Source organism: Idiotropiscis lumnitzeri, chromosome 7 (genome assembly GCF_059441095.1).
Source record: "Idiotropiscis lumnitzeri isolate Australia: NSW breed Sydney's pygmy pipehorse chromosome 7, RoL_Ilum_1.0, whole genome shotgun sequence".
Lineage (NCBI taxonomy): Eukaryota > Metazoa > Chordata > Actinopteri > Syngnathiformes > Syngnathidae > Idiotropiscis > Idiotropiscis lumnitzeri.
This window is the reverse complement of record NC_142397.1, coordinates 17,036,863-17,054,200: the sequence shown is the minus strand read 5'-3', so window position 1 is coordinate 17,054,200 and position 17,338 is coordinate 17,036,863. Positions and strand designations below refer to the sequence as shown.

General features: G+C 46.4%; 2 protein-coding genes across 2 annotated transcripts; both read right to left on the bottom strand.

Annotated features, from left to right (window-relative positions):
* Positions 1–5,553: 5,553 nt before the first annotated feature.
* On the bottom strand, positions 5,554–10,517 carry her13 (hairy-related 13). Its single transcript, XM_088301370.1, has 4 exons — positions 10,266–10,517; positions 10,091–10,177; positions 9,861–9,942; positions 5,554–8,391 (listed from the first exon to the last, which is right to left on the bottom strand). The coding sequence occupies exons 1-4, from the start codon at positions 10,350–10,352 to the stop codon at positions 7,946–7,948; spliced, it is 702 nt and encodes a 233-aa protein (XP_088157496.1). The 5' UTR covers positions 10,353–10,517; the 3' UTR covers positions 5,554–7,945.
* Positions 10,518–13,458: 2,941 nt separating this feature from the next.
* her8.2 (hairy-related 8.2) lies at positions 13,459–14,797 on the bottom strand. The gene is made up of 4 exons (XM_088301144.1): positions 14,704–14,797; positions 14,519–14,614; positions 14,368–14,446; positions 13,459–14,097 (listed from the first exon to the last, which is right to left on the bottom strand). The coding sequence occupies exons 1-4, from the start codon at positions 14,764–14,766 to the stop codon at positions 13,757–13,759; spliced, it is 579 nt and encodes a 192-aa protein (XP_088157270.1). The 5' UTR covers positions 14,767–14,797; the 3' UTR covers positions 13,459–13,756.
* Between the last annotated feature and the right edge of the window lie 2,541 nt (positions 14,798–17,338).

Here is a 17,338-nt window from a genome sequence, read left to right as displayed (position 1 = left end):
AAGATGTAAAGAGCCTGTGTATTCACCGGTCGACATTCATACAATCATTCGGGATTCCTGAATGTTTATCGGTTTCGTGCTCAACTAATCAAGCTCAGATTTGGAGAAATTCCGATTGTGTAAAGTGGGATTAGATCTTCATTATTTATTAATATGGACGGATGGATGTATACCCATTGTTTGTCATGATTTGTATTTGTTATTTTTGGTTTAGTATTTGGTTTCATGTTTTGGCCTTGTATATGTGTCTTGTCTCGTCTTGTCTATTGTGTCCACCTGTGCTCGATTACCCAAGCCCTAGTGTCAACCAATCCGGTCCTTCCAACCCTCCATGTCTTGTCCAGGTGCTCCTCGTTGTCTCGTCAATTTGTGTGTATTTAGTTCCCTGGTTGCTTTCAGTTCTGGTTGGTTCATTGTCATTTTAAGTGTCGCTTGTCCCTGTCGCTTGTCCCGGTTGCCTGTCCCTGTTGCCAGTTCCTGTCGCCTCTCCCTGTAGTTGGTTTCCTGTCGTTAAGTTTTTCCAAGTTCCTTGTTTGCCTTAGTTTTCTGTTTAATAAATGCCCTTTAAGTTACCCCTGCCTGGCTTCCCTGCGTTTGGGTCCTCATCTTCCTCAACCCTGAGAGAATGAACCAACCAGTACTGGACCCAGCAGGAAGCTCACGGCAACGAGTTCGCCGTCCCCGCTCAAGCTGGTGCCCCCCTCAGCCTGCCGACCAACCCCTTCGTGTGAGTTCCATATGTTCCGCCAAGCCAGTTTGCCACTCTTCTTCGTCTTGTGTTAACATCTTTGATTACGACACCATTTTGTCCCCCCATGTTTTTGTTAATTCAGATTTAGATGATGACCCCTATTTTCAGTTGTCTGATTCCGAGTTTGACCCAGATTTAGATTTTTCTCATGAGTTTTCTTCTCCCAGTCAGTTTTTGTCACGGTTTCCTTTCGAGTCCTTTGAGTCCACACCTGAATCACACCCATCAGACCTTTACTTGGGCACCCGGTTGGCCATCTATCCTGGACCTCCGCGAGGTGGTCAACGACGGCGCCCGAGTAAAGGATCTGCCACCTCTCGTAATAGCACCCACTTTTTACACCCTGAGTCACGTTTTTCCGATTCACTTAGTTCACTTCGTCCGTCTGTTTCTGTACCTCGTCCACAGTCGGTTTCTGCACCACCTTCCGTTCGACCCACGTTTTGTAGCGCACGTTCACCAGCCCCTGTAGTCCCGGTCCCTCGTGTCCTTCGCGTCTCCCGTTCCCCTCAATCCCTATGGCGGCAGGCTGATAGGGATCCGGCCCCCGACCCAGCTCCTCACGAGCTGCAGCCTCCAGTGCCGGCCCCTCGCCAGCTGCAGCGTCCCGTCCCGGCTCCTCGCCAGCTGCAGCGTCACGTCCCGGCTCCTCGCCAGCTGCAGCGTCCCGTCCCGGCTCCTCGCCAGCTGCAGCGTCCCGTCCCGGCTCCTCGCCAGCTGCAGCGTCCCGTCCCGGCTTCTCGCCAGCTGCAGCGTCCCGTCCCGGCTCCGCGCCAGCTGCAGCGTCCCGTCCCGGCTCCTCGCCAGCTGCAGCGTCCCGTCCCGGCTCCTCGCCAGCTGCAGCGTCCCGTCCCGGCTCCTCGCCAGCTGCAGCGTCCCCTCCCGGCTCCTCGCCAGCTGCAGCCTCCCGTCCCGGCTCCTTGCCAGCTGCAGCCTCCCGTCCCGGCTCCTCGCCAGCTGGGGCCTCCCGTCCCGGCTCCTCGCCAGCTGGAGCCTCCCGTCCCGGCTCCTCACCAGCTGGAGCCTCCCGTCCCGGCTCCTCGCCAGCTGCAGCGTCCCGTCCCGGCTCCTCGCCAGCTGCAGCAAACCACGCAGCCTCCAGAGTCCCACTCGGGCTCACCGCCAGCTGCTGAGCCCCGTTCCGGCTCCCCGCCAGCGGATGAGCCCCGTTCCGGCTCCCCGCCAGCGGATGAGCCCCGTTCCGGCTCCCCGCCAGCGGATGAGTCCCGTTCCGGCTCCCCGCCAGCTGATAAGCCCCGTCCCGGTTCCCCCCGAGCTGCTGGGGCCCGTTCTGGCCTCCCGAGAGCTGCTGACCCCCGTTCCGGCGCCTCGCCAGCGCTTCAAGTCCCTGTTCCGGCGGAGCACGTCCTGCGTCCGCCACAAGTCCCTGTTCCGGCGGAGCACGTCCTGCGTCCGCCACCAGTCCCGGCGGAGCACGCCACGCATCCGTCACAAGTCCCTGTTCCAGCGGAGCACGTTCTGCGTCCGCCACAAGTCCCTATTCCGGCGGAGCACGTTCTGCGTCCGCCACCAGTCCCTGTTCCGGCGGAGCACGCCCTGCGTCCGCCACAAGTCCCTGGTCCGGCGGAGCACGCCCTGCGTCCGCCACCAGTCCCTGTTCCGGCGGAGCACGTCCTGCGTCCGCCACCAGTCCCTGTTCCGGCGGAGCACGTCCTGCTTCCGCCACCAGTCGCTGTTCCGGCGGAGCATGCCCTGCGTCCGCCACAAGTCCCTCTTCCGGCGGAGCACGTCCTGCGTCCGCCACAAGTCCCTGTTCCGGCGGAGCACGTCCTGCGTCCGCCACCAGTCCCGGTTCCGGCGGAGCACGCCACGCGTCCGCCACAAGTCCCTGTTCCGGCTGAGCACGTTCTGCGTCCGCCACAAGTCCCTGTTCCGGCGGAGCACGTTCTGCGTCCGCCACCAGTCCCTGTCCCCGCTGCGCCCGGCCCGCCGCCGCTCCAAGTCCCGGCCTCTGGTGCGCCCGGCCCGCCGCCGCTCCAAATCCCTGCCTTGGCGGTGCCAGACGGCCCGCCGCCACCCCACTTCCCTGTCCCGGTGGCGCCCGAGGACACGCCGTCGCTTCCCGTCGCTGCCTCGGCGGTGCTCGACGATCCGCCGTCGCCCCAAGCTCCTTTTTCGGCGGGACTCGACGATCCGCCGGCGCTCCAGTTTCCTGCCTGGGCGGTGGATGACGACCCGCCGTCGCTTCTCGTCTCTGCCACAGCGGCGCCCGACGAAGCGCCGCCGCTCCACGTTCCAGTCTCGGCGGCATTCAACGACCGGCCGCCGCTCCACGATCCAGTCTCGGCGGCGTTCGACGACCGGTCGCCGCTCCACGTTCCTGTCTCGGCGGGGTTCGACGACCAGCCGCCGCTCTACGTTCCTGTCTCGGCGGGGTTCGACGACCAGCCGCCGTTCCACGTTCCTGTCTCGGCGGGGTTCGACGACCAGCCGCCGCTCCACGTTCCATTCTCGGCGGCGTTCGACGACCGGCCGCCGCTCCACGTTCCTGTCTCGGCGGGGCTCGACGACCAGCCGCCGCTCCAAGTGCCTGCCTCGGCTGCGCCCGCCCCGTCGCTGCTCCAAGCTCCGGTCTCGGCTGCATCCGGCGTCCAGCCGCCGCGTCTCGTCTCAGCCTCGTCAGCGGACTCCATGCGGTGTTCGGGTCATCCTGGACGTCCGCCTGAATGGCCGCCCTTGGACTTATGCGTCTGTCCTCCCGGACGCCCGCCTGAATGGCCACGGCTAGACTCCCTGGTCTGGTTTCCCGGACGGCCGCCTGAAGGGCCACGGCTGGACTCGCTGGTCTGGCCTCCCGGACGCCCGCCTGACCAGCCTTGATTGCGGACTGTGGTCCCGCCTCCTGGCCCCCTTCCGCCCACCCTGATTTTGGACAATTTTCTTTTGTTTGTGTTTGGGACGTCTGGGATCCGTCCCTTAAGGGGGGGGGTACTGTCATGATTTGTATTTGTTATTTTTGGTTTAGTATTTGGTTTCATGTTTTGGCCTTGTATATGTGTCTTGTCTCGTCTTGTCTATTGTGTCCACCTGTGCTCGATTACCCAAGCCCTAGTGTCAACCAATCCGGTCCTTCCAACCCTCCATGTCTTGTCCAGGTGCTCCTCGTTGTCTCGTCAATTTGTGTGTATTTAGTTCCCTGGTTGCTTTCAGTTCTGGTTGGTTCATTGTCATTTTAAGTGTCGCTTGTCCCTGTCGCTTGTCCCGGTTGCCTGTCCCTGTTGCCAGTTCCTGTCGCCTCTCCCTGTAGTTGGTTTCCTGTCGTTAAGTTTTTCCAAGTTCCTTGTTTGCCTTAGTTTTCTGTTTAATAAATGCCCTTTAAGTTACCCCTGCCTGGCTTCCCTGCGTTTGGGTCCTCATCTTCCTCAACCCCGAGATTGTTGTCATTTTGTGGCCTCGGTGTGTGTGTGTGTCTGAGTGCTTGTGCTTGTCTTTGAAGAAACCCAGCCACCTTGTATCCTTTCCAAGTTCTTTTGAGCTCTGCGAGGCTTTGACGCTTCCCTGTCAAATGGTCAGCGGCAGCTTTGATCACTGCAGCTCCTTGTGTGTTTCCTGTCACATTCACACCCCTCCACCACTCAGCCTTGCTAATTACGTGTCTTAAATACTTTCAAGACTCGAGGACCACCTGACACTAAATATCCAACTCCAGTATTAAATTATCCAATTCAGGCAATGTGAAATTGATTCAAATGTCAGTTTGTTCACAATTGCTTGTGTCTGTCAGCAACGGATGCATTAGTATTAAGGAAGCGATGGTTGTCAGCGCATTATGATGGTGAGTCCACTCCATGCAGACAGGATCTAACAGCTTTTTGTCAATGAGCTCATCTGAGAAGAGGTGTGACTCAAAGGGGAGGGCATGCTCATGGGAACGCACAATCAGCAGCCACAACATGTGCGTGAACCAATACAAAGGCTGTATTGCCCTTGGTTCTCATTTGTGTTTATTTGTTTTCAAATTCCATACTGAATTCAACTTTTTCTACATCAAATTAAGGCATGTCCAAATCAAGAATATCCGCAATTTTTTTTTAATTAATGATTGGTTAAAAAAAAAAGAATGATAATTTCACTTGACAAGTATCGACATATTGATGAATTCCGACATTTGATGAAGAATGTGGCTTTTTGGTTGTTTTGTTCAATAGCTCGTGGAGTGAGACGATAAACAGACCAGAATCAAGTTCACGATTGTATTAAGCAAATCACATGTCATATGGAATAAGTTCCAAACTCAATATTTGGTTGCTTTTTGTTTTATGTTTCAACACGCCCTGTCTGTTACTTTACGAGATGTTCTAACTGCTTGCGTGTCAAGGACACAAAACTGTCAGCAAAACGTGTTTTGCACCAGCTGCATGATGAACTTGTGTTGACTGTGTGCTTGTCTGCTGAACCAGAAACCAAAACATTTTGCCATATCAAGTTCATTATGTGTGATGTCGAGCAATTATTATTGATTAAAGTAGCTCATGAACAATTAAAAGCCCTCTTGCAATGTTCAAAGAGTGGCGAGAATATATTGAGCTAGTACAAATATTTCATTACTGTACTGAAGCAGACTTTTCAAATATCTATACTTTTACATTTCTGACTTTTACTCCACTAAATCGCTAAATAAAATCCCTACCTTTTTTTTATCCTCACTTCTTCATTACTTAAAATCAGACGAAATTGTTTGCCTCTCTGCGGAACGATGCCCTCAACTTTGTTCAACACTTTTACTTTGCTGTCAACTATTTCTGACAATCGTTAACAAACTTACTCAACACAATTATTGGTGCCAGTAATAAATCCAAAGGTTCTTTAATATCAATTACACATGAAAGAAAATCGGCTTGAATAATTGTAAGGACATTATGATGTACAATATTTACGTTTTTCTCATATTTGAACTGTGCCATGTTTTCCAAAGGCTAAGTAGTGGCCGCTCATCTTTTTTTGTTTTCTTTTTTTTTTTAAAGCTAAGTCAAACAAGCTTTCGTTTCCATTATCTTCACTTTCTGGAGAAATATTACACCATTTTTGCAACACTGAATGTTCAGGCTGAAGGCCGAAGGATCTGCAGGATGCCTTTGATGGGTTACACCCAATGACAAAGTCACGACACAAGGAACTACTGCAAAATAAACTAACCAAAAGCCGCTGGGTTTATCACTTTAAAAAACAAACAAACAAAAAAACAAGTGAGGTTGGAAAAGCCGCTATATCCAATTTCTAAGTTGGCAACACATCAAATGAATGAGATGTGACTCCCAGTGCAGTACAAAAAACATCTTCACATCAACAGCTGTGACCCACAACATGAGAGATTCAACAAAAATCGTCTTCGCATTGAGTCACATTATTGTACTCTCAAGTATTCCCGTTCAAATATTTTATTCAGCAAATTCAGTTATCTACACATTATAGCAACACAACATTCTAAAGGAGTTTACAAGACGGATAAACTACAAATATTTATGAAATACATTAGAAATATTTATATTAATCAGAGGCACTGCCAAACTTACATTTTCTAAAAGAGCTCGCTTCTCCCCAGACAAGTCATATATACAGGACATGAACGTTATTCACATAGAAAGGGGTCAATTCTTCATTTGTCCTTAGTGGCCGAACTATAAGTGAATGTTGTGAGGAAGAGTGTCATTGTCAGACCACATGGCCCCTCAAGAAAAATCTGTTCAACCTTTACACTGGTCGACACATTTTAATACATTTTTTAATCAGAGATGCAAGTCTAATAATAATAATAATGTAAAATGTAATCTGGTAATGTATTTAATAGGACTGTCAAAATTAAAGCGTTAACTCAAGGAGATTAATTTAAATTTTTTTAACCCCGTTAAATATTTTTACTCAGTTAACTCAGTTTGATTTACTTCAAAAACAAATTGCATACCTTGCAAATACAGTACCATATTAGCTGTACATCTTTAGCACATCATCTCAGAACGAAACACCCTTCTTATGTTACAACTGGGCCTTGCAAAACAACACTGCTGGAGTGTGGTGCTTGTGGGCAAGAAAAATGCCTGTAAAGATGTCTCTGTTTAGATCGTATTCAAGAATAAAAAAAAATAAAAAAGAAATAAGAAAAAAAACAGTCTTTGAATTAAATATACTTCATATTTAGGTGATATTGCATTAATTACAAGATGTTATTCAAGTAAATATCTGTTACAAGGTTCACAAAAAATATTAGTTGAAAAATGTGATTAATCGCAATTAATCATGGAATTTTTTTGCGATTAATTAGTTTAAAAAAATTCATAATTTGTCAGCACTAATATTTAGTAATATTTATAAATATTTATTCTGAAACATCGTAACTATAAATGACGATACATGGCGAAATCTGTATTGCGTAAGCTTTTATAGCTCAAAGTATCAAAGAAAGAATTTTAAATAACAAAAAACTGATGTGCTATAAAAAAGTAGTCAACAATACATTAGGGACCCATTTAGACATCTCTGTTTAAAATTTGCTGTTGACCAGTGCTATTGAAACTCCTTTTCTTCATTGGGGGTCATCATAGGTGTGCTAGAGCCTATCCGAGCTGACTTTGGCGAGAGACGGGGCACAAACTGGACTGGTGGCCAGCCAATCGCAGGGCACAAATAGACAAACAACCTTTCACACTCTCAATCATATCCATGGACAATCCGCAGTCTTCAAATAATATGGCAAACATGTTTTTGGAATGTGGGAGGAAACGGGACAAAAATGCAAATGCCACACAGGTTGCTCAAAGCCAAGGTTTGAATCCAGGACCTCAGAATTGGGAAGCAGATCTACTAACCACTACATTAATGTGCTGCCTAAAGGAAAATCCTCTCTTTTAAATCGAACAAGGAATCCAATGGGTGGCTGCAGAAACCCTCGGTTGGCATGTGCTTTGCGTGGACTCCAATATTTCCCAGAATTCAAAAGAGACTTAAAACAAAAAACAAAACATGAATCATCCAAAGGATCCTCAGCATCGTTTTGTCTTTGTCTTGTGAAGGTGAGTTGTGGAGGCCAGATCAGATCAGATAATCCATGAATGAGGCAACTGTAGAAAAGTCTGTTTTTTTTTTTAATTATTAAGTGTTTGTTTTGGGGTGGAATTTTTCCTCATGCGTTTCAAGGGCATCCACAGATCCATGCAGCCCATGGAAAGCGACGGGCTCCTACCAAGGTCTCCACATGGACCTGGAGTAGGTCATGGTGGGCGTGCTCAAAGCTTCCCTGTTCTCCAAAGCCTCCGCAGTGCTCTGGTTGTGCTCGCTGTCTGTGTCGTCCAGATCGGAGCAGGAGTCCTCGCCGGACGTGCCGGAGGACGACCCGCTGGACACGCTCCTTCCCCCGGGGGAGGCCAGTGTTGATGAAAGCGGGTCTCCGCCTCCGCGCCAAGTGCCGCCCGCGTTCCCGGACGTATCTGCGATTATATCCATCAGCACGTCCTGAAGGTGGTCTTCGTTGAGGGGCATGCACTCCAGTAGATGGTTGAGCAGCTCGGCGGCCACGGTTGCGTCGATGCCGGGACAGGTGGACACAAACATGTGGACCTCGTGCATGCACTGGATGTAGCCGGCTGCAAAGCGCTCGTTTGCTTCGTGGCTCAGCGTGTCTGCTTCTGTTGGTGCAAAGATTAGAAAACAACAAAACTTGTAAAAACTGCACTATATTTACAGTTCAACATGTAAAACTCAACCACACTTTACATGACACTCGAAAAACAGTCGGGTCAAAAATAACCCAATTTGGGTAAAAAATGAACCGATCCACGACTTGGATCAATTTGACCCAACAATCCAAAATTTGGTAGTTTTGTACAAAAAAAACCCCAAAATTGGTCAGTTTTGTAAAAAAAAAAAAAAAAAAAATTGGGTCAAATTGACTTAATTATTGGATCGGTCCATTTTTTTTGTCAAATCTTTTTTTTTTTTTTACACAACTGTTTTTAGAGTGAATTTCACTGGGAAGTTATGCTTGCTCAAAAGTACCTATTTTTGTGCCATTCATAATTGAGATTTACAATAATGGTGTATTGGTGGCAGTGTAAAAAATAAAAATAAAATAAATACTGGTATTACTATTTCGTTCTTTTTTTATGACCTTTCATCTGCTTAGAATTTTGACAAATTCACAGTCAAACCTGAACCACGCCTGAGGAACATTTTGATGCTGTGTTTCCACGGCACACATTTTACATTTTTACATTTCATGGCACAACACCAAACAAAAAGACTGAAATAATCAACCAATAATTATTCTGTTCTATATGAATGGGAACCGGTTTGGAAGTACAGATAAACAAAGACGCATTTCGAATGAATTATATATTTTTTTGAAAATGTGACTGATTAGGAGAACCTGCATAAAATTTCCTGCACCATCATGCCATGGCTCCCGAAATGGTTTTAGAGTGTTGGATTTGTGATGTCAAAGCTCCCCATTGTTACACCTTTGAAAAGGCCTGATTGCACTTGATTCAATGTCGACTTTCCACAGCTGTTTGGTGGGCTTCAGATCAGGGCGCTTTTACACAAGGGGTGCCCAACTCCAGACAGCAATAGGCCCTGTCCAGCCTGTTTTACACATCTCCTTCTTCCAACTCACCGGATTCAAATGATTAGTTCATCAGAAAGCACTTGTTGGAATTAGTTGACAATCCTTCACTCTGAAAAGCCTGATAACGATCCTGATCGTTTGAATCGGATGTTGTTGGAACAGGAAAAACTAAACAGGCTGGATAGCTTCTCTCGAGGACCACATTTGGGCAACCGTCGTGAAAGTGAATTGTAGTTTATTTCATTTTTCCGCTTGTCGTTGTACGTCACTGGTTTAGATAGTTGAACAAAGATACATCATTTGCTGTGGAAAGAAATTATTTTTGGACCAATAAAGTGAAATTGGATGTTTTATGATCCCTCACATTCCGTTGGTCAGGAATCACTTGAGTGCAGTCACTGAATAAGAGTCATGTCTCTAAACCTGTGTCCACGAATTAAAGAGTGACACCAATGAATTCCTCCAGATTTCAGTTTCAATGAAAATTGCTGATTTCATCTGTAAATTGAATAGCACGGAAGCGGTCCAAACCTTGCGCTCTGTTCTTCAGGACGTCTTCCACTTTTTTCACCGTCATCTCCAGCACCTCCGCGTTCTCTATCTTGGAATGTAACTGTAAAAAGGCCAAAGTGGAAATGGAGTTTGCTGTAAATTCTGCATGTTTGTGTCATTTGAGCGAGGTGATGCCCGTGCGTGCGTGCGCGCCTGTGCGTGAGTATGCGTGCGTGCGCGCGCGCGCGGGGGTGTCTGTGTGTACTCACGTCTGTATCAGCCAGCAAGCTCCTGAGCTCCAGCAGACTGTCGTTGATGCGAGCTCGCCTCTGCTTCTCCACCAGAGGCTTCCGAGTCTGCAACACATGACATTACCCGCATATTCACTCCCACTGCGCATTGCGGCCCAGTGCATCGCGCAACCACCTATTTGCTCTCACGTACCTTTCTGTCCACCTTCTGGATGCCGTAGTAGCACTCCTCCTCTTGCATGCCAATCTCGGCTTTGCTGTGCCGAGAAGAAGGAGCCATGTTGCTTGATCGAGCTTTCTCTCCTCTCCCTCTGCTGCCTGACTTGTGTTTATTGTGCAATCCAAGTGAGACGTGCTGCCGTCGCCGGCTGACTGTTGTTAGTATTTATAGGGGCTTATTTACATGTGAATAGGGGCCGTGCTGCTCCTGCTGGGGGACAACAGGGCGCACACGGCAGCAGCCAATAGAAAAGCAGCTCTTTGTCTCTGGTCAGCACCACACCAGCGAGACAGACGTAGATGACATTTTTCTGTGTCAAGGCAGCGACCACTTCATTTTTCCTCAACTGAATAATAAACGACTAAAAGATGCAAAAAAAAATGCTCAGTTTTTTTATATATGGCGGTAAAATGGCAGCTGGCAAAAAAATTCCTCCAAGTGCAGCTTGTTTTGTAAAATAGTGTGTAAAAATAATTAATAATTTTCTTTGTTAAGACTGAGTTGCTACTGTACTCTTATCAGCACGGCATCTTCTCGCGCATTAGTGTTTGCTCTACGTAAAATCAAAGAAGATTAACAGGATATCATGAAGAGATTAATATCGTTGCCAAACGAACATCAAGTATGAGCATGTCTATGGACTCCATGCCCACTATCTCTTGACAAGTGTCAATTGGCATTCCCACATTGTTTAAGGTGTCATAAAAAAACGCCGGTTCTGGTGACGTCACACATATGATCCAATTGCACAAATTATGATGCTATTAAAAACAAACAAAATTGATTAGATTTTTTATTTGCCACGCCCACTCGTATGTAATTGTATACATTAAGTTGTATATAATTTTTCACCCGCCAGCTTGAATTAGGGTGCAAAAATAAAGAACTCCACGAAAAGAGCTCCAGTACAAGAAATAGTCTGTGATGTATTTGTAGTATGTTGAAACAAAATAACATAACTTCAATAGTAGAATCGTGCAAACTACATTAAAAATATCCAATATATATCTTTAATTATTAAGTGTAAGCAAATATCATAAAACGTAGTATCGATATCCGTAAAAAGTCATTTTGAACGTTGTTCTTGTATTGGATCTCGTTAGATTCCACAAGCCACCTGACTGGCCACATGCAGTTGTGCAGCTACCCGACCGTTCCTCTTTCTTTCTCTTTTGTGTCCAAGCCTCAACAGATCGCCTCGCCTGTTGGGCGGATGTAACGCGATGCCTTCAGTTGGCAGCTGCTGCTGCTGGCGGCCTCTCGGCCCAAACAGAATCAGCCGGGGGAATTAAGGGCCCTTATCCAAAGAAAGCGACAGGTGTTGGCCTGAGCCTGCTGCATATGCGTTTGTTCTCCCAGTTTGTTGACTCCCGATTTGTGTGCAACTCGACTGTATTCCCTCGTTATATGCCTCACATCATAATCTAACAACACATTTCAATTTTTTTTTTATTTAAACAAATGTTGTGAAATCTATAGCTCTTTGTTTTTCTCCCACTCATGTGGAATAGCATTCTTTTTCCGTAATAGACTCTCTGACCCTGTTATGAACATTTCGTGCTATCTATTATGACGCAAACGATCCCCACAATGGGGCAGTTGCGGAGGCTTTGATGAAAGATGCGCACGATGCCTCTCGATAACCAAATACAGTGCACGTGTGCGCACGGAAATGCCACTGTTGCCCGTCGTTCCGCAAGAAGCGTCAGTAAAACTCTACTGCCCCAAATGAAGGAAGCGTCTCAGACCTTTGAAGTGGAATGGTTTTGGCACCTCGCCACCCCCAGAACTCCGCTCCACATCTTTAATGGTGCGGACTGGGAGCAGCTGTCCCGACCAGCCTTTGTTGGAAGGCTCGATGAGGGACCAGGCATCCCCCTCTGTGTCCCGCCGCCTGGCTCCATGAAGGGGGCCACTCATAATGACCATAATGAAGGACAATGGGCCATATGTACAGCTTTGAAATCCCATTGATAAATTACATCATTATTGTCTGGAATACGCCCAAATAGAATCAGCCTTCCATTATTAGGCAGTTCTTTACGTTCATATTTAATACACTGTAAAAAATCGGGAGTGATATTTACTTGAAAAATCCAAGTAAAGTTTTTCCATTCAGAAATTCTAAGTACATTTCACAAGAAGAGTTTTTACAAGTTCATTACATTTAAAATGTCACTCCAAGGTTGAACCCACTTTATGCTTTTGTCCACACATTTCATACACCTAGGAGCTCAATGTGGTCGAGGAACAAAACCACAACCTCAAAGTTGGGCGATGGCCACTCTACACCTGAGTCACGCCACTGCTACATCCCGTTAGCATCTTATTAGTGTCACGTGCAAACCTCGGAATTCAGAGCCATTTCTCAGGTGTAGAGCAGCCTTCTCCAAATCTGGGGGTTGTCGGTTCAATCCTCAATCACGTTGTCATCACCTTGTGTATGAAATGAGCTATGTAAAAAGTAAAAGGTAACTTCCCTTGAGTGGCTTTTTTTTTAATTCAATAAACTAGTGAAATTTACTCAAAAACTTATTGTAAAATTTACTTACAATGTCTGAGTGAAAAAAATGTACTAGATTTTTTTAAAGTATTTTTTTACATTTTTTACATGTACAATGTTTGCCAAAGGAATTTGAGTTATTCTATTGACAGCACATGGTGTTGACTTGATTGTTAGAAATGTATTTCACTCATAACTAATTCCACAATAAAATGTGTTTGCCACATCTGATAGGAATGGTGCTTTTTTCACTTCTCTTATAGAGATAGTCTGTCATTTAACGAGCACAGAAATGGTATGGGTGCAGAGATGAATGGATGGATGGATGCATACTGTACAGACTGTGCAACAAAATCTTTGGACTAACATATGGAAACAGCTAGTCAGTACAATACAACATACTTGAATAGAAATGTCAACAAGGGTATTTTACCGTAGTTGTAAACAGGAACCTTACTTAGAGTCTGTCGTGTACCCCACCTTTTGCCTACAGTCAACTGGGAAACAATCCATATTTACTATTGACACAGTGTGACGTCATTGCAAAAAAGTCAAACCAAACACAGTACTTTATACAGATGAACAAAATACTGTCAGGAGAACCGCCGTAAATAATATATTTTATTATCATTGATATTAATACAGCAAAAGGATCGGAAAAAGATCTATGCACTGACAAGAAAGTGGAATAAAGAAGGAAAGTAATACATTATACCAGCAAATAAATAGTGAGTTAATACAATAAATACATGAAAGATTAATAAGAGCCTTCTACAATGCAGGCTACGAGAAGTCAACTTCGGAAAGGGAAGTACTGCGCATAGGTCTTTATAGAATCATTAGAGCACACCTAAAACAATAACGACTGGAACAAAACTGCCCCACGTTTGTCTTCGAGCAGCATATCTATAAGATACATAACATAGGTTGGCCTAACAACATGCTGATGGAATTCAGAGGTTCACCAGGGCCGCCACATGTGCAGCATCCCCAAGTGGGAGCCATGCAGCACAACTCTTTCCTGGCACCCGGAGACGGCAGACGCATGGCTGCTGGGCTGCTCCCTCCTGATAGACGTGCGCTGGGGTCGAGCACCCTGACTGACCACACTTGGGACGTCATTTCTGGCTGTGGGCGGTGGGGTGAGTACATCAGTGAACCTGGGTAGGGACTTGAGCAAGTGGTTGAGCAGGCGCGAGCCAAGAGTTTTATCCATCCAGTCACAAGTGAGGAGCATGTTGTGGACTTCATGCATGCACTGGATGTAACCTGTGCTGTATTTCTGCTGGGCTTCCACAGGGTCTGCAAGGAGAGGACTGCTGGTTAACACGTGGCACAGTGCCCCCTAGCGGTGACTACATTATATGGCTCAGGCGTGAGCTCCCAACAATATGCTCAGAGAACATTTTAGTAATGTACTATGAGTAACATGTAATATGTGATCTCCACTATGAAAACATCACATCACGAAATCAACAACTGAAGTGATCCTACAGAAGCCTTCTACTTCCGAAATTTAACATATGGAACAACATTACCCCAAAGGCCACACAATCAGGCAAATATTCTTACCAATGAGTTTATTAGTCTGGATATTTTGCAGATGTTTCACTGTCATCTCCAGTATGTCTGCTTTTTCCAGTTTGGATTGCTGTTGAGAGACAACAGGCCATCTTTAATGAAGTTTTTCTCTCCAGTCTTTTTTGACACGTGGAGCACTCACATCAAGTCTGAAGGCGTTGATCACGGTCTCCTTCAACTGATCCAAACAATTGTTTATCCGCTCGCGTCGTTTCCTCTCAATTAGAGGCTTCCGCATCTGTTCAGGTCAGGAAAAAAAAAGTTTATCCTTGGTTAAATGTTAGACATAGTGACGCGGCACAGTAAATTTATCATATTGTGGCATACCTTCCTCTCCTCTTTTGCACTGCCGTGTTTTCCTACAGCGTGCGCCATCGACGAAGCAGTCATGATGCTGGAAGTCTCCTCTCTGACGCTCAGTGTGTCTCTAGGGCCCTCGGCGCGCTCCGTCCCTCCAATTTATACAAACACAATTAGCATGTGAATGCAGCAACTCTTTGGCTGTGGGATTTTCCCACACACACTCAAGACTGCCAGGTCACTGCCTCCATTCAACAGATTCACCCAGAGAACCAACCGGCCTGGAGGAGGCGGGGGGGGGGGGGGGGGGGGGGGGGGTGATGCACGAGCAACAGATGTCCAGTCTGAAACCATGCACTCACTTGCAGGCCACCACCCATGAAAAGTTGTCATTTCCTGCTCTCCCAGAGATGAACAAGGGTGTGCAGTTACCATGTATTTGCCCCGGGGAGCCCCTCAGCCATTCTTTGCGAAAGCTACGTTACATTACACCTGCAAAGAGGCCAGACCTCCACTCCCAAAGGCCACAGACGGAGGGAAAGGAAATGTTGACAAATCACCAAGGAATTAGTAAGCACACGTGCATGCGCATTGGGTGTGAAAGAGTGAATATTGTTCTGTTGTGAAGTCTAATATCCTCATTCATCAGAATTGTTAATTGATCATTTGATTAGGTTTAACATTTTTTCATATGAAAAAAATGGTGGTACTCCAATAACGTAGTTGGGCTAGACCATCAAAACACAGAATGTGTCTGGTGTGCTCAAGGGTTACTTGTCTTGCTGCTTGACAAAATCAGCAGAGCGCAGTGACAAATGTCACAAAGGCCAATAAAAAACACATGCCAGCGACGGCCACTTTGTTGTTTGAATGGCACACTCAGGGCTGGATAAGTGAGCCTCCAGGACCATCGCAGGAATAAAGAAACAGCGTGGAAATGTTGATGCTTGTTTTCTACTGAGCACTGCTGCAGCACAATCATTCTGTAACCTCAACTTGAAGTACTCAATTTGGAATCGTACAACAAAGCAAGTCAAATGAAATTTTCTCTGGCGGGATAATTGAAGTATTCTTCTTCTTAATTAAGTTATTGCTGCAGTCGCAAGTTCTATTGAAATGGTTATAAAGTGAAATCCCAGCAATGTGCAGCGTACTGAACGAGGGACCAGCTGACTTCTTGACCACACTTTTTGCTGTCAAGAGTTGAGCATCTGCTGTTAACCGGTTTTGCTGAGCAGACGTCAGATTGAGCACATGCCCAACAATCTTTGGAGGTTTGAAGCGGGGGCCCGTGCACTGGAGCCACGCGACTGCCAGGCGAATGCTGGGTCGTGGGAACAGAAGGCAAACAAAGGCTTGTATTCATGCAAACCTAATCAGCATGAAGAGAGTAATGACCCCCAGAGAGAGTGGACAGTGAGGCTGGAGAGGAGGCGGAGCCTCTGGCAAGGTGACCAGTGCGAGCAGTCAAGCTTCTTTTTCAATTGCCACTTGAGATGCCAACAAATTGAACCAATTCACTAACTCATTATTTCAATATAATTTGGTGTTTAGAAAGAATAATAAATCAAATTCACACAAGGATATTTCGGTCCAATTAATTGAATGAATAGCCAACTTTCAATGAATATCGTAGGCGATGGGTAGTTATACTCCTTGTTAATGCCAAACAACAAGAAAAAAAATCATATCTCTGAAATGTGAGTGACTACATTTAATGACATTTTTTTAAAGGTCACGTGATCCACGAGATCAATTTCAAGGTCACATTAAAAGTAGAGGTCAAAAGCTATGCAAATAGAAAGGTATGAAAATATGAACGGAGGGCGAGGGACTGACCAGGAAAAAGGGTGACGTGCCTAGCTCTGGTTCTTATTTGGCCGTTTGGATTATATATGGACTGAGTGTGAACCAACTATATTTTGAATTTTAGAGAATGTTGTTCCAATACGTGAAACTGGACGCACATTGGGTAAATGCTGAGCTTTATCCCGCCCATCGGATGCTCGGCGTCTATGGGGCTCTATGGGAAGTGGTCTGGGGCGGAAGCTCAGCTTCTGCATGATCATTGGATGATATTTTTGAGGCGGAATAGCAATCTTGTAGTATAAACTCCACTCACCGTAGCAATTTCCACGTTTTTCGTTCTGTTGTTCTGAACTGATCTGGAGACATTACTGATGCCCAGTGACTTTGCCTTTGGTAAAAATGACAAGTGTTGCGTTTGGCAATTCCCTTCTGTCACTCTGTACTTTCTTTCCGCAACGAGCAAGCATCAGGTGCGGCCCCTCATATACTCCCCTCGTCACGCACACTCACATTCACAGCCAGTCAGAGTAGCCTCGTACCATAGTGCGGCCTTCCAGCAAAATAGATAATGATTTTTGAAAAATGCTGTTATACATCTACACCAATTAAAAAAGAAGATAAGTATTTTGAATAACTACGCTAAAGAAACAAGCACAGCTGGGCACGTGACCCTTTTTTGCCGGTCAGTCCACCGCCCTGCGGCCACTATCTGGCAACCCTTCCAGCCTTGACACTCCGGACTTATTCATAAAAATTGTCTGCCCCCTTTATGTGAGTATGCAGTTTTTGATGGAAAAAGTTCGGACATCCCTGCTGTACAGCAAGATGTGTGATGGGCCAGGCTTTTATAAGC

Coding starts and splice junctions, on each gene's coding strand:
- her13 (XM_088301370.1), bottom strand. CDS start 10,352: ATGGCTCCTTCTTCTCGGCACAGCAAAGCCGAGATTGGCATGCAAGAG. Junction 10,178..10,265: donor TCCAGAAGGTGGACAGAAAG/GTACGTGAGAGC, acceptor CATGTGTTGCAG/ACTCGGAAGCCTCTGGTGGA. Junction 9,943..10,090: donor GCTTGCTGGCTGATACAGAC/GTGAGTACACAC, acceptor GCCTTTTTACAG/TTACATTCCAAGATAGAGAA.
- her8.2 (XM_088301144.1), bottom strand. CDS start 14,766: ATGACTGCTTCGTCGATGGCGCACGCTGTAGGAAAACACGGCAGTGCA. Junction 14,615..14,703: donor GTGCAAAAGAGGAGAGGAAG/GTATGCCACAAT, acceptor TGACCTGAACAG/ATGCGGAAGCCTCTAATTGA. Junction 14,098..14,367: donor CCAGACTAATAAACTCATTG/GTAAGAATATTT, acceptor CTCTCCTTGCAG/ACCCTGTGGAAGCCCAGCAG.